The following is a 23,713-nucleotide window of genomic DNA, read 5'->3' as shown; positions in this document are numbered from 1 at the left end:
GTGTGTGATACACTGGGAAGTTCTGAGGAACAAAAGGACCGTGGTGTGTTTGTCCATAGATCTCTGAAGGCGGGAGGGCAGGTTAATAGCGTGTTGAAAGAGGCATATGGACCTCTTGCCTTTGTCAATTGAGACATAGATTACAAAAGCAGGGAGGTTATGTTGGAGGTATATGGAACTTTGGTGAGGCCACAGCTGGAGTACTGTGTGCAATTCTGGCTACCACATTGTATTTTGATTTGATTTATTGTCACATGTACCGAAATACAGTGCAAAGTATTTTTCTGCGGCCGAGGGAACGTACACAGTACGTACATAGTAGACAAAAGAATAATCAACAGAGAACATTGAGAAATGGTACATCGACAAACAGTGATTGGTTACAGTACGGAACAAGAGGCCAAACAAAGCAAACACATGAGCAAGAGCAGCATAGGGTATCGTGAATAGCGTTCTTACAGGGAACAGATCAGTCCGAGGGGGAATCGTTGAGGAGTCTTGTTGGGCTTGTTGGTCGACACGTTGGGCTTTCTTGACTGTTGCATCAATGTGAGTGTTGGTGATGGTGACCCCCAGGAACTTAAAGCTACCGCCTATCTCCACTTTGGAGCCGTTGATGCAGACAGGAGTGTGTGTCGTGCTACACTTCCTGAAGTCGATGATCAGTTCCTTGGTCTTTCCAACATTTAGAGAGAGGTTTTTTCCGGTACACCATGCAACCAAGTGATATATCTCCCTCCTGTAGTCTGATTCGTCATTGTTTGAGATACGGCCCACCACAGTCGTATCATCCGCAAGCTTATAGATTGAGTTGGAGTTAAATCTTGCCACAGTCATTTGTGTGTAGGGAGTGCAGTAGAGGACTGAGCACACATCCTTGCGGGGGCTCCGGTGTTGAAGACTATTGTGGAGGAGGTGCTGTTGCCTCTCCTGACAGATTGCGGTCTGTTGGTGAGGAAGTCGAGGATCCAGCTGCACAGGGAGGGGGTCAAGTTCAAGATTGCGGAGTTTGGTTATTAATCTTGTCGAGATACTGGTGTTGAAGGCGGAGCTGTTGTCTATGAACAGCAGTCTTACATAGGTTTCCTAGTTGTCAAGGTGTTCGAGTGTTGATTGTAGAGCCAGGGAGATGGCATCTGCTGTGGACCGGTTGCGGTGCAAACTGCAGTGGATCGAGACCGTCTGGGAGGCTGGCAGTGATCTGTCTCGCTCAAAGCATTTCATGATAACAGACATCAGGGCCACTGGTCGGTAGTAGTTGAGGCAGGCTACCTTGTTCTTCTTTGGTACTGGTATTATGGTGGTCTTCTTGAAGGAGATGGGGTCCTCAGAGCAGAGGAGTGAGGAGGTGAAGATATCTGTGAATACACTCGCCAGCTGATCTGCGCAGGCTCTGAGTGCTCGCCCAGGGACTCCGTCGGGGCCTGTCGCTTTCCGCGGATTCACTTTCAAGAAGGCAGCTCTTACCTCTGAGGCTGTAATAGTGGGTCTGTGTTTGTCCAGGGATGTTGGGGTGGGTGGCACTGATATATTGGCTGACTGCTCAAAGCGGGCATAGACCTTGTTCATATCATCGGGTGGGGATGCTCCAGCCCCAAATATTCCGCCTGGCCTTGCTTTATAGCCTGTGATCTTGTGTAGGCCCTGCCATAGTTGGCGTGGTCTAGTGTTGTTGGCCTGGGACTCTAGTTTGATGTGGTATTGTCTTTTTGCATCCCTGATGGATTTCCGTACGCGTACCTGGATTTCTTATATAGGTCAGGGTCATCAGACTTGAACGCCTCCATCCGGAACTTCAGCAGGGAGTGAACCTTTTGGTTGAGCCAGGGTTTCCGATTGGGGAATACCCATATTGTCTTCTTTGGTACACAGTCCTCGATACACTTACTGATGAAGTCTGTGACGACGGTTGCTTACTCGTCCAGGTTAGCTGCCATGGCCTTGAATATGGACCAGTCCACAGTCTCCAAGTAGTCGCGGAGGATATCCTCAGATTCCTTGGACCATCAATACTCGGTTTTCTTGACTGACTCAACACGCTTAAGTTGCTGTTTATAAGCCGGAAGTAGGAATGCCGCCTTATGGGCGGATTTGCCAAAGTGAGGTCGGGTATTGGAGCGATAGGCTCCTTTGATGCTCGTGTAGCATGGTACATGTGTTTGCACCTCTGGTGGAGCAGGGGATATGTTGATGGAGTTTGAGTAGGACCTTCCTGAGGTTGGCCTGGTTGAAGTCTCCAGCCACGATTGTCAGGGCTTCGGAAGGATATGATTGCATTGGATGGGGTGCAGAAGAGGTTCACCAGGATGTTGCCTGGGGTGGAACATTTAAATTATGAAGAGAGATTGGAAAGGTTTGGGTTGTTTTCGTTGGAGCAGGGACCACCTGATCGAGGTGTACAAGATTATGAAGGGCATGGACAGGATGGATAGGGAGCAGTTGTTCCCCTTAGTTGAAGGGGAACACAAGTTCAAGGTGAGGGGCAGGAGGCTTAGGGGTATTTGAGGAAATACCTTATTACCCAGAGGGTGGTGACGGTTATGAATGCACTGCTTGGAGGGTGGTAGCCTCCCATCCTTTAAGAAGTACCTGGATAAGCAAGTGGCACATCATAATATTCAAGGCTATGGGCCAAATGCTTGCAAATGGTAGGTAGGTCAGGTGTTTTTCATGTGTCGGTGCAGACTCAATGGGTCAAAGGACCTCTTCTGCACTGTATTTTTCTGTGATTCTGTTCACAACTCCTCTGAGCTGCCATGAACTGCTGGCATATCTTAACAAAATGGATCCATGAAAATAGCGAGAGGCCTAAAATACCCAAACCGAATAGGGATCAGTCAGGGTGGAAAGTACTGAGTGCAGGCTTGCTACCCACACCATTATCACAGGGCCATAAAAATCCCACGTGATTGGAATGGAGGAAGCAATACCAGAATCATGTCCCACCCATCACTTTTAAATCCCTCTTTCCTGTATTCAAACATGGTCACACACAACCTGTGTGAGCTGGAGGGGAACTTGCAGATCGTGGTGTTCCCATGCATCTGCTGCTCTTGGTTCCTCTTGGTGTTGGAGATTGTAGATGTTGCTGTTGAAGCAGCCTTGACGCGATGCTGCCATGCATCGATTATGTGGTACAGACTGCTGCCACTGTGTGCTGGAGATGGAGTGAGTAAATGTTTCATGTAGTGCATGGGGTGCTAATCAAGCAGGCTGCTTTATCCTGGGGGTGAGTAAGACGACAGATTGATCTTTCTATTGTCTCTCAGTTCTATTTGGATACAGAGAACACAATTCAACCTTTGCTTTCCTTCAAAAATGAGCACAAATGCATTTTTGCACTATTGGGGTAGTATGCTTTTATGTAAATGGATCAAAGAATATTAGGCAAAGAAAATCACAATGGTTTATACCCAAGCAGAAAATAGTTAACTGATGTGGATTTAGTTCTCTCACAAATTGACATTGAGAGTACTTTGCAATGAGCTGAAAGTTTAGTCATTTACAAAAAGAAGCTCCAGTTTGTAATATAAACAAAAGACTTTTGTAATCATTCACCTCTGAAGCAACCTGTACAGAGTGTCACTGTGTGCTTTTTGGCAGCAGTTTGCATGGTAGAGCACGACAGGTCATCCTGGCTATTTCTCAATTCTGACCCATACTGGCCCTGATTCCCTGTCAAGGTGTACTATCGTGAGGTAACTTGTTACATGTCGAGAAACTAAATGAAAAATAAAGTATAATTTTTATAGGGATATAATAGTATTCAGATGGAGTTCAGCTCCATCCCTGATATTAACCCACTTCCACTCATATTTTGAATGTATAATCTTTAAGCGGACTGCCTTTTCTGAAAGAATGCAGCAGTAGAAAAATAGCATTTGTGTCACTTTTTGGCAGGCATAAGTAAGCACAAGATGAGGCAGTACATGGCTTAAAACTCTCTTCTCCGGAATTTTTTTCATCCTTTGTCCTCCATGTAGCTCCTATGACAAAAGAAGTTCATTGTGTGAAGAATTTCTTTACAGTTCATGCCCTACCGTTCTGGCACAGCATTTTGAAGCTTCAACTCGCTGTCATTGTTCTACCCCTTCCTTTCCCAAACCCATACCAAACTGAGGCACTCTTAAAGATACACCCCAAAAATCTGCCTGGTGTCTTTAGAGTTATTATTTGAATATACTAAATGCTTCTGATAAATAAGGACTATAGAGACTCTGATGATTAACTTGACTTTAAACAAAGTACTGCAGGATACGACCATTGATAACATCTTTGGAATTACTATGGGCAATATTTTTCAGATAGTGGGACTTGATAGAAAATGGCCCCCAGCCCTGATCACGGCAACCCCACAATTATTTGAAGCATTAATTGGCAGGAGATGGGAGTTCCCCCACCTCATTCATCAAACCAGAAGAGCAGCTCATAGCCTTCTGTCAGTTGTGATTGTCTTGTTATTCTCTTCCAACCATTCAGGAGGCTTTGGGAAATGGCACTGATATTAAGGATTCATCATGTAGGCAAGGGAGAATTGTTGTATCCTGCACTACCTTTGTATTGCAGCACGGTAGCATAGTGGTTAGCACTGTGCTTCACAGCGCCAGGGTCCCAGGTTCGATTCCCGGCTTGGGTCACTGTGCGGAGTCTGCACGTCCCCGTGTCTGCGTGGGTTTCCTCTGGGTGCTCCGGTTTCCTCCCACTAGTCCCGAAAGATGTGTTGGACATTCTAAATTTGGACATTCTAAATTCTCCCTCTGTGTACTCGAACAGGCGCCAGAACTAGGGGCTTTTCACAGTAACTTTGTTGCAGTGTTAATGTAAGCCTACTTGTAACAATAAAGATTATTATTATATTTGTATTTATTTATTTGATTTGTATTTATAGAAATTCACAATCCTAATTTATTAAGGAAATGGCATTTAACGTGTATTAAAGGAATTGTTTGCTCGAAAGAGCCTTCTTTGTGCACTGGTCTCAGACAGAAACTTATTACATTTAGGTACCAGACACCATTTACGGGAATGTGCTGTTGAAGTAGAATGCACCAGTCGTTTAAATGTTTAATTTTCATTCAGCATTCTTTAAAAGTAGTTTGTTATAGTTAGTCCAGATATTGTATTTCATTTGAAACATTTCACTATTGTGGAAAATACAAGTTCTCCGCTTGCAAAGTCTTTCATCCAAATCTATTGCTATTATTTAAAACAGCAGTTCAGGAGATAAAAAAAGGGAAAACAAAATGAAGTACCTGGACCCAGTGACTGAAATATTCCAATCTTCCATCAAAAGATGATCAGTTAATGCTGGCCCTAAGGTTAATTACATTGGCCACCAGTGTGACTTCAGACTGAAGCAAAACTGAAAAGAAGCGTCAGTATTGACCTTTTCTCAAGTCTCTGAGCAGACTGATCGCTTTGATGAATATTTTATATATTGAAATCTAGTGGAACTATGCTAAAAATGTACTAGATGGCAAAATTATGTGTGGAAAATTGTGGTATTTTCAAACGGTTTAATACATAACCTACTTTTTGAAAAATTAATACCTTCATTAGGGTGCTTGGAATAGGTGCTTTTTAAAATGAAGTATTTAGTGACACCTTTGTCGAGAGAGGGAATAACACCCTGGCATCATTTCTCTGACATCAAGCATAAGCAACATGTTGGTTCAATAACTTTCATTGTGTCTTATTTGCATCCATCTCTTCTGAGCTGTCAGAGCAAAATCCGAGATTTATTTTGTCATACAAAAAATGGCTTCATGTCTGGATTAGGAAAGGGAAAATCCTCACATTGCTGCTCTTATCTACATGCTGCTTAATGTGTTCCTGTGCGAGGATAGAATCATGTTTATGTATGATAACTGTCATAAAACAGACTTCTAACATTCTACTGTCTATCCTCTATCTGAATGGTTACTTAGCTTCTAGACTGCAGGTGGTTGCAGAACCATATATCAAAATAAGTTAGTACATGATAATGTTTTATAATTGATTTTGCCTCCAAATTAAGTAATGTGATTATGGTATATCTGCTGTGCCATGCAGTGCCGGAAAGTAAGTTCGCCCCATTTGGTCAGTGACGTGTTGGGTGGGATTTTCCGTCCGCCACATTGTGTTTTGCTAGCAGCGGGAACTTCTGGTTTCCCTTTGTATGCATCCCCGAGACGGAGGTTGTCATCAGTGGGACCAGAAGATCCTGCCAGTGGAAACGGCCAGAAAATTCCAGCCATTGAGTTCCTGGTTTGAGCTGAGCCATCCAGGAAAGTCAAAAACAACTTGAATTTGCATAGGTAGTGAATGAAGACCAGGAAGTTGTATGTCAACTGAGCAGCTGAGGCTATGGAGAAGGAAGACTCCAGTTTTCCCAGTGTGTGCTGAAATAGTCGATCTCAGCCGCAGCAGCAGAGGTACTGCAATTGACCTCGATTTCCCCCAGGTTAAGGAAAGAAAAATTCCCACTCCTGAAATATCAAATGATCATTGCTTTTTGTGCTCTTATGGGTCTGTTTCCCAAAGTTAAACAGCCTGCCAACACCAAGGCTGAAACATGAATGATTGTCACTTGGGCAAAGTACTGAGGTGACAGACATCTGTGTAATTCTGTTCAAGCAGGAAGAGAAGCTGGGGGGAGAAATATTGATCAAGTTAATTGAAAGCACTCCGCTTTTTGCAATTTTTTTTTTAACCAATGCATTGATATGTAATCACGTAATCAGTTTCCTAGACTTTAATTGCAAGTTAATGAAAGTTGATCTGTGTTTAGAGTTGTCTGAAATGTCAAATGCTATTTGCAATCAATCGGGAAACAAACTCTGTCTGCAAATATTTTAATGCATATTATTTATTCATTTTTCTGCTTTTCAGTGGAAGAAATACTGGTTTGTACTGACTGACCATAGCCTGCGTTACTACAAGGACTCCATTGCTGAGGACGTAAGCATTATGTTTGGAAATTATTCAGAAACCAGTGGGAATATACAAACAACCCTGAGCTCTATTTGGCAGCTCTTGTAATGTGTGTATGATGATTGCCGTTTCTGTAAAAGTCAGTGCAGTAAAATGAACACATCAAAACCCCATTTCAAAAATTGATGTTGAGCCTAGTTTTTGGGAGGTAATGCTGTAAGCTTAAGAGATAATGGATCAGGCCCTGACTTTTGTTCATTTTCAGACTTTTACTTCGATTGAAGTCTTCATAGAATCATAGAATATCGACAGTGAAGAAAGAGACCATTCGTGTCCATTGAGTAGTGCACCCTACCTATCCCATCCCCATAAACCCACCTAACCTGCATATCCCTGGACACTTAAGGGGCATTTTAGCATGGCCAATTCACCTAACCTGCACATCTTTAGACAGCTACAGTATTTGCTATAAGTTGTACTTGATCCCCTTGATAAATTATTAATATTAAGATTGCTACTCCTTTACAACCAAATATGGGTCTCAGTGAATCACACTGATTGATTTTAAAGTGACAGGAAGCACCCACATTTCTATGTCAAAGTCCTAAGCCACCCACGTCAACTGTAGCTCAGGACAGAAGGACCAGGAATATTGGTGGCACGGTAGCACAGTGGTTAGCACTACTGCTTCAGAGCTTGAGGGACCCGGGTTCAATTCCAGCCTCGGGTGACTGTCTGTGCGGAGTCTGCACATCCTCCCCATGTGTGCGTGGGTTTCCTCCGGGTGCTCCGGTTTCCTCCCACAGTCCAAAGATGCGCAGGTTAGGTGGATTGGCCATGATAAATTGCCCTTAGTGTCCAAAATTGCCCTTCGTGTTGGGTGGGGTTACTGGGTTATGGGGATAGGGTGGAGGTATTAACCTTGGGGTAGGGTGCTTTTTCCGCGAGCCGGTGCAGACTCGATGGGCCGAATGGCCTCCTTCTGCACTGTAAATTCTATGATAAAGGGAGGTGGCCAGATCCTAAAACTCACTCAGAGCTTTGCACCTGTCCAACTCTGGCCTCTTTTGTATATCCTCCACTTCCCATTGCCCCACCATTGAAGCCATGCTTTTAGCCATCCTGGCCCTAAAGACTGTAATTCCATCCCTAAGTCACTCCATCTCATCGCCTTTAAAACGGTCCTTAAAATCTGCCATTTGTCTCCTTGTATGGATTAATACAGTTTTTGGCTTATCACACTCCTGTGAAGCACCTTTGGATTTACCACGTCAAAGAGATGCTGTATGCATGCAAATTGGTGTTTTTGTGCTGATCCAATATTTATTAGCAAACTCAGGTTGTCTTTGACTGCAACAGTGACTTTTTTTCTTTCTGAGCATGAACCTTCAGGACTCTCCAATTTGGTTTATTTCACAGCAGTTTGATTATGCTGACTTGCTATACCTGCTAGAAATTGAGTTACTGGAGTGATTTTTCTCTTGGGACTCTTGCAATCGAAGGAATTTTCACTGAACTCGAGCCAAATCCTGCCCATGGTGGAAATTTAAAATAAGAACAGGAAATGCTCTGCAGCTCATGCAGTATCTGTGGAGCAAGAAACAAAACCAGGTTGGCCTTGCATCAAAATTGGAAAATTGACAAAATTTCAGAGCCTGGGAAAAGGGGGTCTGGAAAAGAAAAGAACAAAAGGTCCTTAATAGTGTGACAGTGTTATCAGGATGTGGCCAACAGGGTGGTCTGCGTGCCCCTTTCTTCAACTGTGTTCCCAGATCACTGAAACCCTTCACCAAGTTTTAATACTTCCTTTCTTCTATTATTTTGCCATTTATGCTTTTGCCTCTTCGAGACACGTCTTTTGTTTCTATACTACCATTACTGCCTCCCTTTGTCTTATACCAAAGTTCCTTTTGGAATTTAATCACTCATGTCCTCCACCCTCTCCCACAGTCCAAAAAAGTGTAGGTTAGGCGGATTGGCCATGCTAAATTGCCCCTTAGTGTGCAGATTAAGTGGGGTTATGAGGGGTAGTGGGCGTGGGTGGAGTGCTCTCTGAGTCGGTGCAGATTTGAAGGCCGAATGGCCTCCTGCACTGTAGAAATTCTATGATTCTATCGTTACACAACTGCCCTTTTCGATCTTTTTCTGTCATGCCTTTTGCTTAAAAGCTGTCCATCTCTAAAATCTTCCAGTTCTGAAGAAAGATCATTGACCTGAAGTCTTGGGCCAAATATTGTGGAACCTGGTATCATGTAGCTTACTAATTTGTTAGAGACTTTTGTTGCACCATTCTTCTGAAAGATTTTGTGCTGTGACTTGCTGGAATTGCTAACTGTGTAATGAGGGCAGCAAGGCTTCTGAAACCTCTGAATGGAAGGACCAGCAGTGAGTCCCTTACCAGTGAAATTGAGGAACTGAGAAACCAGAGGAACTATGGAGAAGGAAGGTGAAGCAAAGTCAAATCAGGTCCAAAAAGATGAATAGAGGGAATTAAATATTTGGTTAAGAGAAAACAAACAAAAGCGTTTCTAACATTTTCTGTTTATTTTAGGACAACTTTAACTTAAGGTGGAAAGATCATTTTCAATCCAATTTAAGCATGCATTTTGTTTTCTAAATAAAATTGGTGTATCTAGCTTGTTTGTGTTAGTACTGACCAATTTCCCAGACAACATGCAGTACAATCCAAGTGACAACTGAACCTAATGACTATTTACTCTACTCTTTCTAAACTAGCTCTAACATGAAATATAGCAAAAGATCTTTCCGGTGTGCCAGAAATCGTTCATATTTACCCACGAAACTAGAGGTGAACTTATATTTGACCCAACTGTCAGTGTACAGAGTTGCAGTCTCATTTTCCCAAAGGTGGCCTCAACCTTAGATTGCACTGTTTTAAAATATGATTTATTAATCCAGTTGGAGCAAAAATATGGATTAAAGATGATTTACAAAATAAAACTACACCATTTTAAAAGCATGGAAGAACTGTTGCAACAAACAAGGGTAGCCCTTTGAGATTTGAGTGGGCATATGGATGGGTTAACAGCAGTTATTCAAAATGGGCTAAGCATGATCAATTTGAGCTTTGTTTTAGTGGTCAAGATAATTACTTGCCAGTCCATTCTCGGCAAAGGAATTTGGTAACTCGAGCTGATTTCTAAACTAGAGATTTTCCATTTAGTTAAATTATTGAGGTGCCCTCAATAATGACACTTCGAGATTAAACTGTAAAGAAGGCTTTGTTAGACTAATAACTATGCTAGAGCTAGAGACGAGAGCTGACTGTTACAGACCATGAGGCAGCCCTTATGTATGGCTCCCAGATGGGCGGAGCCAGAGGCGGAGTCCCCAGGGTTACAAGCCCGGTCTTAAAGGGGACATCACCTTACATGATGATAAGGCAGTAACCGTTCATCACATTCACCCCCTGTTTAAAAAGGAGTCCGGCGGGGGTGAAGTGCCATCAAAGGTCCATCCGTCTCGGTGGCCGGACTGTCCTCCTCGACCTCCTCAATTCGGGCGGTGGTGCAGCGGGTACGGACGTCCCGGTTGAGGGCACATCCGGGAGCACAGCGGTCGGAGCTTCGGTCCGGGTCAGGGCAGGGGAACTAGGCAGGGCCGGGGGTAGTGGCGCCGGCGGGGTGTGTAAAGGGGGGGGCGCACGGTAGGGGCTCACCAACGGGTGGTATGGCCGGAAGGGGGTGTGTTGTAGGGGGCGATGGGTCCTGCAGGGGAGCGGCGCGGGAAGGGGCGTCTGTGGCGGAGGATCCAGCGGGTGCCAGATCCCGGAGGGAAACCGTATCTTGCCTGCCGTTGGAGTACTCCACGTAGGTGTAACTGGGGTTGGCGTGGAGCAGTCAGACCTTTTCAACTAGGGGGTCCGTTTTATGGCTCCTCGCGTGCATCCGGAGAAGAACAGGTCCCGGAGCCATCAGCCAAGGTGGAAGCGAGACCCCGGAGGTAGACGTCCTGGGGAAGAGAAACAATCGGTGTGAGGGGTCTCATTCGTGGCCGTGCAGAGGAGTGACCTAATGGAGTGTAGGGCATCGGGTAGACCTCCTGCCAGCGGGTGGTTGGGAGATTTCTCGACCGCAGGGCCAGAAGGACAGCCTTCCACACTGTCGCGATTTCTCTCTCCACCTGCCCGTTTCCCCGCGGGTTATAACTGGTCGTCCTGCTCGAGGCGATGCCTTTGCTAAGCAGATACTGACGCAGTTCATCGTTCATGAACGATGTACCCCGGTCGCTGTGGATATAAGCGGGGAAACCGAACAGGGTGAAGATGCTGTGCAGTGCCTTAATCACCGTGGCTGAGGTCATGTCGGGGCAGGGAATGGCGAATGGGAAACGGGAGAACTCATCGATCACGGTGAGGAAATAGGCATAACGGTTGGTGGACGGGAGGGGCCCCTTGAAGTCCACGCTCAGTCGCTCAAAGGGGCCCAAGGCCTTCACGAGCCAAACCTTGTCTGGCCGGTAGAAGTGCGGTTTGCACTCCGCACAGACTTGGCAGGCCCTGACCATGGCCTTGACCTCCTTGGTTGAGTAAGGTAGGTTGCTGGACTTGATGAAATGGACGAGCCGGGTAACCCCCGGGTGGCAGAGGTCATTGTGGATGGCTTGCAGGCGGTCCTCCTGCGCGTTGGCGCATGTGCCACGGGACAGGGCATCTGGGGGCTTGTTGAGCTCCCCTGGACGATACTTGATATCGTACGAGTAGGTGGAGAGTTCGATCCTCCACCTCAAAATTTTATCATTTTTTATTTTGCCCCGTTGCGTGTTATCGAACATATAGGCGACCGACCGTTGGTTGGTGTCGAGGGTAAACCTCCTACCGGCTAGGTAGTGTCTCCAGCACCGTACAGCCTCCACAATGGCTTGTGCCTCCTTTTCGACTGCAGAGTGTCGAACCTCGGAGGCGGTGAGGGTTCGGGAGAAGAACGCTACTGGTCTGCCTGCCTGATTGAGGGTAGCAGCCAGGGCAATGTCTGATGCATCGCTCTCTACCTGGAAAGGGATGGTTTCGTCCACCGCGTGCATGGCGGCCTTGATGATGTCGGCCTTGATGCGGTTGAAGGCCAATTGAGCCTCAGCCGAGAGGGGAAAAGTGGTGGTCTTTAGGAGTGGGCGGGCTTTGTCCGCATACTTGGGGACCCACTGGGCGTAATAGGAGAAAAGCCCCATGCACTGTTTGAGGGCCTTGAGGCTGCGGGGGGAGGGAGTTCCTTCAGGGGGCGCATGCGGTCGGGATCGGGACCTAGGACCCCGTCTTCCACGACATAGCCGAGGATGGCCAGCCGGGTGGTGTGGAAAACGCATTTGCCCTCGTTATAGGTCAGGTTAAGGGCTCGGGCGGTCTGGAGGAGCTTTTTGAGGTTAGCGTCATGGTCCTGCTGATCATGGCCGCAGATGGTGACATTGTCCAAGTACGGGTATGTAGCCCGCAAACCGCAATGGTCCACCATTTGGTCCATCGCCCTTTGAAAGGCGGAGACCCTATTTGTGACACCAAAGGGGACCCTGAGGAAGTGGAAGAGCCGGCCGGCTGCTTCGAAAGCAGTATAGGGGCGGTCTTTTGGTCGGATGGGGAGCTGGTGGTAGGCAGATTTGAGGTCGACCGTGGAAAAGACTCGGTATTGGGCGATCCGCTTTACCATTTCCGCGATGCGAGGAAGGGGGTACGCATCAAGCTGCGTGAATCGGTTTATGGTCTGGCTATAATCCACGACCATCCGTTTCTTCTCCCCGGACCGGACTACCACCACTTGCGCTCTCCAAGGGCTGTTGCTAGCCTCGATGACCCCCTCTCCCAGTAAACGCTGGACCTCTGACTTGATAAAAGCCATATCTTGGACACTGTAGCGCCGGCTCCTGGTGGCGACTGGCTTGCAGTCAGGAGTGAGGTTAGCGAATAGCGAGGGGGGTGCGACTTTCAGTGTCGCAAGGCAGCACACCGTGAGGGGGGGCAAGGGTCCGCCCAACTTCAGTGTCAGGCTTCGGTGGCTGCACTGGAAATCAAGTCCGAGCAGCAGTGGGGCACAGAGGTGAGGGAGGATATAAAATTTGAAACGGGTGTATTTGGCACCCTGGATCGAGAGATCCGCAATACAGTACCCCGTGATTTGTACCGAGTGGGACCCAGATGCGAGGGCTATGGTTTGGGATGCGGGATGGGTGCGTAGGGAGCAGCGCCTTACCGTTACAGGGTGGATAAAGCTCTCCGTGCTCGCGGAGTCGAAGAGGCATGCAGTGTCGTGCCCATTGACCTGGACCTGCATCATGGAGTTCTGCAGGTGTTTTGGCCGAGTTTGATTGAGGGTGATCGCACCCAGTCGTGGGTAGTCGGAGTCGTCAGCCGAGTCGGACTCGTAAAATGGCCGCTTCCGCCGGATGCGTGTGTCGGGTCGAGAAGATGGCCGCCGACAAGATGGCCGCTCCCATGATTCGCACGAGGCTGATGATGCGTCAGAAGAGGGCGTGTCGGGTCGGTGCGCAGCAGCATTGCAAGGTCTGCGGGCCTGAGAGCCTGATTTTCGGGCCGGCTGTTCTTTGTTTTTCTGGGCCCTGGGTCTGGCCAGGCAGACCCTCGCACAGTGCCCTTTCTTCCCGCAGTCGCTGCAGATCGCGGAGTGGGCTGGGCAGCGTGGGCGTGGGTGCTGGCCCTGCCCGCAGAAGTAGCATGGTGTGCCCCCATGGTGAGCGGGTCGCCGCGTGGCGCAGGCCTATAATACGGTTGAGTCTGAGGAATTCCGGGGGGGGGGGGCTGGCAGAGTCCGCGGGGTACGTACCCAAGTTATGTCGGGCCACCTCCAGTGAGGAGGTGAGCGTTAGCGTCTCCTGGAGGTCTTTTGCCTCGTTTTCGAGCAGCCGCTGCCGGATGTAGGTCGAGCGGATGCCGGACACGAAAGCGTCCCTGATGTGCCGGTTCATATGGACTTCCCGTCACATCCTGATGGTCACAGTCCCTGGCAAGCGCAGTGAGTTTCTCAACAAATTCGTCGAGCGATTCCCCCCCGAACGCTGCCGGCAGGTAGAGAGCTGATGCCGGGCGTGCACCTCATTGATGGGTTTGACAAACCGCTTGCGAAGCAACTCGATCGCTTCCTCATAAGCCATCGCCTTTTCGAGCGTGGCGGAGATTCTGTGACTCACCCGGGCGTGGAGTAGACGCAGCTTGCGTGGCCCCAGGATGGGAGTCTCTGCGGAGTCCAGGTAGGCCTCGAAGCACCGCAGCCAGTATTTAAAAATTTCCTTCGCCTCCGGCGTTCGTGCTTCCAGATTGAGCTTCTCTGGTTTTAGGCCTGCGTCCATCCTGAATCTAGTTTAGTCTAATAAATTGAGGTACCCTCAATAATGACGCTTGGAGATTAAACTGTAAAGAAGGCTTTATTAGACTAATAACTATGCTAGAGCTAGAGACGAGAGCTGGCTGTTACAGACCATGAGGCAGCCCTTATGTATGGCTCCCAGATGGGCGGATCCAGAGGCGGAGTCCCCAGGGTTACAAGCCTGGTCTTAAAGGGGACATCACCTTACATGATGATAAGGCAGTAACCGTTCATCACAATTATGATATCAGAAAAAGGCTTTTTTGATTTTAATATTGATACACTTAATTTATTGATACACAGTTCACTTTTGGGCAACACTTCAGAGCTGTCTTAATTTAAAAAATCAATATTTGATTTACCCTTCTCCTTTTCGCTTACAAAGGAACAGGACAGACTCGTACTGAGGTTCCACAGGGGGGGGTTGGCAGAACTTGATGCGAATGTATCAGCCTCGAGGATGAGCATCAGCAGGTTATTTAACAGTACAGCCATAACAGCCCATCTGGTCTAATCTACGTGTAACCTTTTTTCCAGCACAAGCCGCTTGGTTGCAATCAGGAGAAGAACACTTAGCTGATGTCTTTTTGTGTGTTTATAGTGTCACAAATGTTGAATGATGTTTGAAACCATGTTTCAACTTAATGAATAAGGAAACTTCCAATTATAAATATCCCAATCTGACAGGTGCCTAGAGTATATGGTGTGGCCTAAGCAATTTCCTGTCTTCTGTGCCAGCAGTAAAACTGCTGCACTGCATTCTTCCAAGCTTGGCAGCTAAACTGGCTTAGTGTACGTAAAGTCAAGAAAAAATGTACCTAAAGCCAAGGAAAAATACCATTTGTCGTGGCATTTGAGTTCAAACATGTGATCCTTGTTTTTTTCCCCCTTCAGTCAGTTGTATGCAATTTATTTGTTACCATGATGACCTTGTATGATTGTTATTAGGCCACCATCCAACACTTCATTTATATCACAACTTCAATGCAGGATATCATTCTATAATGCTTCACAGGAATGTAATAGACTGAAATTAACTTAAGCGGGAGATAGTAAAGTGGATGTCAACGAGCTAAGTTTTAAGGAAGGAGCGAGTGGCAAAGGGGTTAAAGGCCAGACTTCCAGAGTTTAGGGGCATGTCGACTAAAGGCATGACTGCTAATGGTGGAATGGGGAATATGTAAATGCTGGAATTCACAAAATGCGACCCTGGGACGGCTGAATCAATATGTGAAGACCGCTTAAAAGCAACATTGAAACAATGCGAAATAGACATCCAGACGATTTTTAATCCATTTTTACAGGGTGTGAGCTTCGCTGGCTAAGCCAGAATTTGTTGCTCATCCCTAATTGCCCTAGAGAAAGTGGTGGTGAGCTGCTGCTTTGAACCGCTGAAATCCATGTGATGTAGGTACACCCACTGTGCTATTAGGGAGGGAATTCCAGGATTTTGACCCAGCTACAGTGAAGGAACAGTGATGTATTTCCAAGTTTGGTTGATGAGTGACTTGGAGGGGAGCTTCCAAGTGGTGGTGTTCCCATGTATTTGGCAGCATGGTAGCACAGTTGGTAGCACTGTTGCTTCACAGCTCCAGGGTCCCAGGTTCGATTCCCGGCTTGGATCACTGTGTGGAGTCTGCATGTTCTCCATGTCTGCGTGGGTTTCCTCCTGGTGCTCTGGTTTCGTCCCACGTCCCGCAAGACTTGCTGTTAGGTAATTTGGACATTCTGAATTCACGCTCTGTGTACCCGAACAGGCGACGGAATAGGGGCTGGTTTAGCACAGTGGGCTAAACAGCTGGCTTGTCATGCAGAAAAATGCCAGCAGTGCGGGTTCAATTCCTGTACCAGCCTCCCCGAATACGCCGGAATGTGGCGAGTAGGGGCTTATCACAGTAACTTAATTGAAGCCTACTTGTGACAATAAGTGATTATTATTGGGGGCTGGTTTAGCACAGTGGGCTGAACAGCTGACTTGTAATGCAGAACAAAGCAACAGCGCGGGTTCAATTCCTGTACCAGCCTCCCCGAACAGATGCCGGAATGTGGCGACTAGGGGCTTTTCACAGTAACTTCATTGAAGCCTACTTGTGACAATAAAGATTATTATTATTATTGCTGCACTTTTCCTTCTAGGTGGCAGTCTCGTGGGTTTGAAAGGTGCTGCCTAAGGATCATGAGTATGTTCCTACTCTTGTAGATGATATACACGACTGCTACTCGGCGTCGGTGGTGGAGGGCGAGAATGTTTGTGGAAGGGTTACCAATCAAGCAGGCTGCTTTATTCTAGATGGTGTCGAACTTCTTGAATGGTGTTGGAGTTGCACTCATTCAAGCAAGTGAGGAGTATTCCATTACACACCTGAGTTGTGCCTTGCAGGTGGTGGACAGGTTTGGTGAGTCAGGAGGTGAATGACTCACCCCAGGATTCCTAGCCTCTGACCTGCTTTGTAGCTGTAGTATTTATATTGCTCGTCCAGTTCAGTTTCTGATCAATGGTAACCCCCAGGATGTTGATAGTGGGGGGTTCTGTGATGGTCATGCCATTGAATGCCATGGGCAATTGGTAGTATGCTGCCTTCTTTAATCATAGTACGAAGTCTTACAACACCAGGTTAAAGTCCAACAGGTTTGTTTCGATGTCACTAGCTTTCGGAGCGCTTGCTCCTTCCTCAGGTGAATGAAGAGGTCTGTTCCAGAAACACATATATAGACAAATTCAAAGATGCCAAACAATGCTAGGAATGCGAGCATTAGCAGGTGATTAAATCTTTACAGATCCAGAGATGGGGTAACCCCAGGTTAAAGAGGTGTGAATTGTATCAAGCCAGGACAGTTGGTAGGATTTCGCAGGCCAGATGGTGGGGGATGAATGTAATGCGACATGAATCCCAGGTCCCGGTTGAGGCCGCACTCATGTGTGCGGAACCTGGCTATAAGTTTCTGCTCGGCGATTCTGCGTTGTCGCGGGTCCTGAAGGCCGCCTTGGAGAACGCTTACCCGGAGATCAGAGGCTGAATGCCCTTGACTGCTGAAGTGTTCCCCGACTGGAAGGGAACATTCCTGCCTGGTGATTGTTGCGCGATCTTCTTTAATCATTGCAGTCCATGTGGCATAGGAACACCCACAGTGTTGTTACCAAGGCAGTTACAGGATATTGACCCAGCAACAGTGACGGAATGGTGACATTGTTCCAAATCAGGATAATATGCAACTTAGAGGGAAACTTGCAGGTGTCCAAGTTCCCTTGCATCTGCTGCCCTTGTTCTTCTAGGTGGCAGAGGTTGTCTGTTTGGAATGTGCTGTCGAAGCATCCTTGGTGGATTATTATCGTGCATCTTGTAGATGGTACATACTGTGCGTCGGTGGTGGGGGGAGTGAATATTGAAGGTGGCGGATGAGGTGCCAATCAAGCAGGCTGATTTGTCCTGAATGGTGATGAGCTTATTGTGTTGTTGGAACTGCATTCTTCCAGGCAGGTGGAGAGTATTCCATCACACTCGTGACTTGCAACTTGTAGATGGTGGACAGAATCAGGAGGTGGATTACTCTCTGCTGAATTCCCAGCCTCTGAACTGCCTTTGTAGCAACAGTATTTATATGGTCAATCCATTTCAGTTTCTGGTCATTGTTGCTAGTAGCACAGTGGTTAGCACTGTTGCTTCACAGTGCCAGGGTCCCGGGTTCGATTCCCGCTTGGGTCACTGTCTGTGCGGAGTCTGCACGTTCTCCCCGTGTCTGCGTGGGTTTCCTCCCACAAGTCCCGAAAGACGTGCTTGTTAGGTGAATTGGACTTCTGACTTATCCCTCGGTGTACCCGAACAGGCGCCGGAGTGTGGCAACTGGGGGATTTTAACAGTAACTTCATTGCAGTGTTAACCATAGGGCAGCCTGTGCTGCCTGGGACGATGTGGCGGTGGCTGTGGGCACCGGGCGTGTGACCAGGAGGACTGGCCTCCAATGCATTAAGAAAGTCAATGACATAAACCGGGCAGCATGAGTGAGTAGAGACACCACCACCACCAATGTGAACCAGACGTGTGGTTAATGATGCCCTCAGTGCTCAGTGTCGTCTCAGGAAAAGATCTCCCACAATCGCCAGGAGAGGCCCCAGAAAGGCGATGGCATGCTGGACATAAGGATCCTCATCACCTTCGAGAAGCGTGTCCTGGAGGTGACCGGTGTGGTCGAGGACAGAGTGCTCACCAACACGGAGGCTGGCTGACGCCTCACGGCGTTGTTATTGCCTTACTGACTGACCCATTCTTTCCACTGACCACATGTCCATTATCCCTCAGGTCCTCCAGCCAACTGCGCCGGCCTATCCCAGGCGGCACCCTTTCCAGCCATCAGGAGACCACCTCGGAGGAGAACTCCGAGGATACCACCTTAATAGTCACGGCACAGCTGTCAACCCCACCCTCCACCAGCGCAGATACACATACCTCGGTGAGAAATGTTAGTGATCAGCTTCTGGGGCACAACCTGGTGAGCACCACACTGCTGAAGTACATCAGGTGGAGGCAGCAACCCCCAAGCGAGACAGCAGTCTGAGGGCTGCTGGATCCCAGAACCTAGCTGGGTCCCAGCCTGATGCTGAGTCTGTGGAACAGAGTTACCCGAAGTTGATGGAGATGTTACGGAGCGCCAGAGGACATTCAGAAGGAGATGTCAGCGACACTCCAGCAGGTCCATAGCCGATTGGAGGATTCCCAGAAGCTACGGGCATACGAGATATCGCTGGCAATGCGTGGCACTGAGGCCAACACTGCTAGGGTGGCGACCTTAGAGGAGAAACTGGTGCACAACGTCAGCACCATTAGTGTAGGTGCCCAAGGCGTGGCACAATCGGTGACGGCCATGGCTGAGGGTCTCGAGAGAATGTCCGCTTCGCTGGGGGATGTCATCCAGTACCAGGCTGATCTTTGTGAGGGTCTGCGGGATGTGTCACGCTTTCAGATGGGCATGGTCAATGTGCTGCGGTGCTTGTCCCAGCCGCAGGTGGGCATTGCCGAGGCGTTGAAGAGCATGTCCCAGTGTCATGTGAGAGTACCTTTAAGAAATGGGTTTTTATAAATGGGTGTGTATATAAATATCTGTAGTGAGCGTACCTTTAAGAAATGGGTGTTTACTACTGCAGTGATGTCAGAGAGTGGGTGGAGCTGGGCTGTTTGTCAGCTTTTTACTTTTGTTTTAGGCTGTTTGCTGCAGGGTGTGTTTTAGTTTCGTTTTCACTGTTGGAGTTGAAGCCAGACCAAGCAGGTGCAATGCTATTCTCTCTGCCATCAAAAGACTATCTCTTGATCATTTGGTGAATTCAGAATTATAAACGTTTTCAGTAGTGACTTTAACCTGATGTGCTTCTGATTTTAAGTCGTATGGATGTTAAAAAGGAAAGCTTAAAGGTTTACTTAGTGTTGTAGTCTTTGGGGGTTGTATTTGAATTGTTGGTTGCTAAGATATTCACTATGTTTTAAAAAGGTTAATTTGAGTTTATAGAATAAACATTGTTTTGCTTTAAAAAGTACTTTCCCATTTCTGCTGTACCACACCTGTGGAGTGGACCGTGTGTTCCCCATACCACAATCTAGTAAAAGTTGTGGGTCAGGTGAATTCCATGATACACTTTGGGGTTCTCTAAACCCTGGCCCATAACACCATTCACTGAGGAGCATCGACAAGGATGTGGGAACCACCACGGCTGGCAGAGCCAAATGGCGCAGCCAGGGCTCTATCCAGCTGCCTCTCCATTCCAAGGTGAACTCCCGGGCCATATTGGCACCGACTGGGAAGGATGCCAACCTGGACCCGTCCCATAGCATTGGGATGGTGGCCATCAGCTCCCCCGAGTTCCACCCCTCTGATGAGGCCGCATCTTGCAGCCAGCACACAGGACAGGGCGCCACGACTGTCCATGTGCCGCCGACAAGTAAGCTGGAGCCTAGTGGCCCAGAGCCCCCAGAGGATGCCCGCCAGGGGCATCGAAGACCACAGATTGAGGTAAGCAGCTGGCTGCCTCCACGTCAGACGTGCATCCTGGGGACACACCTAGACATAGGGGTAGAGCTAGGAGGGCAAAGCACATTGAGAATCATTCAGGGCACTGGGGGAGGGGTGGGTGGGGGAGGGGCAGTACCATCAGGAGGGCCCCCGGGGAATTGTCAAACACAATAAATAACCTTGTGCACTGTCACCTTCTTCCACAGTGTGGGCTGACCTCCGAACCCTTGGTCCATCTCTCTAGGCATCTCCCCCTCCCCGTGGCACCAACCCACCCTCCGGCCGTGGGCATGTCCCCGACGCCTAGTCCCATTCCCTCGGTGTTGGGATGTTGGTTGACATATCCCCCCCCCCCCCCCCCCCCGGCAGTGTTCAAGCACGGCGTCCATGCATCAAGGTATGTTGGGATGCTAGGCAATGAGCCCCACATGCTACATGGCCCGCCCACCCACGGGAATTCACTTAGGTAGGTGAAGTGCTCACTTAACCATAATTGCCAATTCCCTATTAGCAGTAGCCTTCAGCCGCGCGGCCAGAGGCCTCGGCAGTTGGTGGGGCTTATGGGTGGCCGGTGGGGCAGATGGGCAGAAACAAAGGTACACGCAGTCCAGGGGTTGGCATGTTGGTGCCGCGAGCGGTTGCCTCCCTCCCCCCGAGCACTATGGTAGCAAGCCCAACAGCCCCGGGCTCTTTGCCTATGAGCAAAAGATGGCTACCCCCTCCTCAGCGCCAGCATGACCACTTGCTTGGGAAGCTGCTGAATGACGGGAGGCCGTTGGATATGGGGTGGCTCACGTTAATTGTATGGAAATGGAGCTTAAGTGATGATAATTGGTTTCTCGCCGCGCTGCGATGAGATCTCTATGGGAGCGGGCTGATTGCATCGCAAACTGTTTGCCGCCTGCCGCGGTTCTTGTCTTTAGCCTCTCCTGCTATTCACCGGCCTCATTTCAATTGAGCGAGAGCGTAACAAGGCCGGAGAATGGTGCCCTATGACTCCAACCAGTGGAGAGTTTTCCCCCGATTCCCATTGACTGTGTTTTGCTCCTTGATGTCACACTTGGTCATGTGCAGCCTTGATGTCAAGGGAAGTCACACTCACCTTGACTCTTTTGTCCTTGTTTGGATCAAGGCTGTAATGAGGTCAGCAGCTGAGTGGCCCTGGCAGAACCAACCCGAGTTCAGTGAGCAGGTTATTGATGAGTAAGCGCCACTTGATAGCACTGTTGACAACACTTTCCATTACTTTACTGATGATTGAGAGTTGACTGATGCGGCAGTAATTGGCCGGTTTGAATTTTGTCTGCTTTTTGTGTATGGAATATATCTGGGCAATTTTGCACATTTGCCAGCTAGATGCCTGTGTTGTAGGTGTACTGGAACAAGTTGGCTAGTTCTGGAGCACTTGTTCAGTACGGTTGCCAGAAATTTGTCAGGGTCCATCACCTTTGCAGTATCCAGTGCCTTCAGCCATTTCTTGATTTCACATGGAATGAATCAAATTGGCTGAAGACTGGCATCTGTGATGTTGGGGTCCTCGGGAGGTGAATGAGATGGGTCATCCACCCAGTGCTCCGGCTGAATGTGGCTTGTCTTTTGCACTGGTATGCTGAGCTCCCCCATCATTAAGGGTGAGGATATTTGTGAAGCTGTCACCTCTAGTTTAGTTGTTTAATTGTCCGCCATAATTCATGACTGGGTGTGGCAGGACTGCAGAGCTGAATCTGATCCGTTGGTTGTGGGCTCGCTTAGCTCTGTCTTATCGCATGCTGCTTCCACTGTTTGGCATGCAAGTAGACCTGTGTTATAGCTTCACCAGCATGACATCTTATTTGTAGGTATCCCTGGTTCGGCTCCTGCCATGCTCTACTGTACTCTTCATTGAACCAGGGTTTATCCCCAGGTTTCACGGTAATGGCAGAGTGGGGGAAATGTCGGACCATGATGTTACAGATTGTGACAATTCTGCTGATGGTCCCCAGCATCTCATGGATGCTCAGTTTTGAGTTGCTAGATCTGTTCGAAATCTATCCCATTTAGAACAGTAGGAGTGCCGCGCAATATAATGCAGGATACTCTGTGTGAAATTGGGACTTTGTCTCCACAGGAAATGTGCGGTTGTCGCTTCACTGTCATGAACTGATGCATCTGCAACAGGTAGATTTCCCTCTTATTGGTTCCCTCACAGACTGGGTTTTAACCCAGTCTATCAGTCATGTCCTTTCAGACTCTACCAGCTGAGGCAGTAATGGTGCTCCCAAGCCACTCTTGATGATGGACATTGAAATCCCCCACTCTTGAGTATTCTGTCCCTTACCACCTTCTGTGCTTCCTTCAAGTGATATTCAACATGGAGGAGTACTGATTCATTAGCTGACGAGAGATGGTAAGTGGTAACCAGCAGGAGGTTTTTCTGCCCATGTTTGACTTGATGCCCAGAGTCGATGTTGAGGATTCCCAGAGCAAGTCGTGTCTGCACCGACCCTGGGAAAGTACCTAAAGACCACACCACCACCCGTGGAATCCCAAACTTCACCATCAACTCCTTCAAACCCGCAAACCACCCTTCCAAAAATATGTCCTTAATTTCCATCAAACCCGCCCCTCCCACCCCCAAAACCAAGGATCGAGCCTCGCCGGCTCAAACACATGATTCTCTAGAATCGGCATCAACTTTGACCCCGCCCCCAGTTTAAAATGTTGCCAAAGTAATAATAATAATAATCTTCACTGTCCCACACCAACACTGCAACGAAGCCGCCATGAAAAGCCCCAGTCGCCACATTCCGTCACTTGCAAAACTATCAACAATGGCTTTGTTGTCACCATCAGACTAGCTTTTAATTCTATTAATTGAATTTAAATTCCAACAGCTAGTGAGGTCGCCTCGGTGATTTATGGGAGGATTTTGCAGGAAGATAAGGCGTCTCTGGAGGGGGTTTTGGTCAAGTGGCAGGAGGAGCTTGGGACGGCGCTGGAGGAGGGGTTGTGGTGTGAGGTGCTGCAGAGGGTGAATGCCTCAATCTTGTGTGTGAAGCTTGGGTTGATGCAACTAAAGATGGTACATAGGGAGCACCCGACAAAGTCAAGATGAGCCGGCTGTTTGAGGAGGTAGAGGATATTTGTGAACAGTGTGGGAGGGGCCCAGCTAATGTACATATGTTCTAGTCCTGTCCGAAGTTGGAGAAATTTCGTAAGTTGTTTTTCAGCACTTATGTGAACGATCTTGCATGTGGACTTTTGAGCCTAGTCAGTCCCCTGGGAGCCATGTCCGGGCTGTCAGATCTGCCGATGGGGCTGATGTTTTTGCCTTCGCCTCACTGATCGCTCGCAGGTCTTCTCCACCCTGTGCCACCGTGTGACTGGGGTATCTAATGGAGTTCCTGCATTAAGAATGGTGAATGAGGGATTCCATGAGAGATGGGGTTTGTATATCTGCATTTTGGAGTTACCGTCAACTGTTAGGGTGG

At 48.2% G+C, this 23,713-nt stretch overlaps 1 protein-coding gene across 2 annotated transcripts in view; it reads left to right on the top strand.

Moving 5' to 3' along the window:
• LOC140395378 (uncharacterized) overlaps window positions 1-23,713 on the top strand; it is a 663,783-nt gene that overhangs the window by 526,360 nt on the left and 113,710 nt on the right. For both annotated transcript variants that reach the window (XM_072483065.1, XM_072483066.1), the window contains exon 11: window positions 6,871-6,939. In XM_072483065.1, coding sequence (XP_072339166.1) covers window positions 6,871-6,939 — 69 coding nt within the window. The remainder of the gene's footprint in view (window positions 1-6,870; window positions 6,940-23,713) is intronic.

Source organism: Scyliorhinus torazame, chromosome 18 (genome assembly GCF_047496885.1).
Source record: "Scyliorhinus torazame isolate Kashiwa2021f chromosome 18, sScyTor2.1, whole genome shotgun sequence".
NCBI classification, from domain to species: Eukaryota; Metazoa; Chordata; class Chondrichthyes; order Carcharhiniformes; family Scyliorhinidae; genus Scyliorhinus; species Scyliorhinus torazame.
This window is presented reverse-complemented; position numbering and strand designations above follow the sequence as displayed.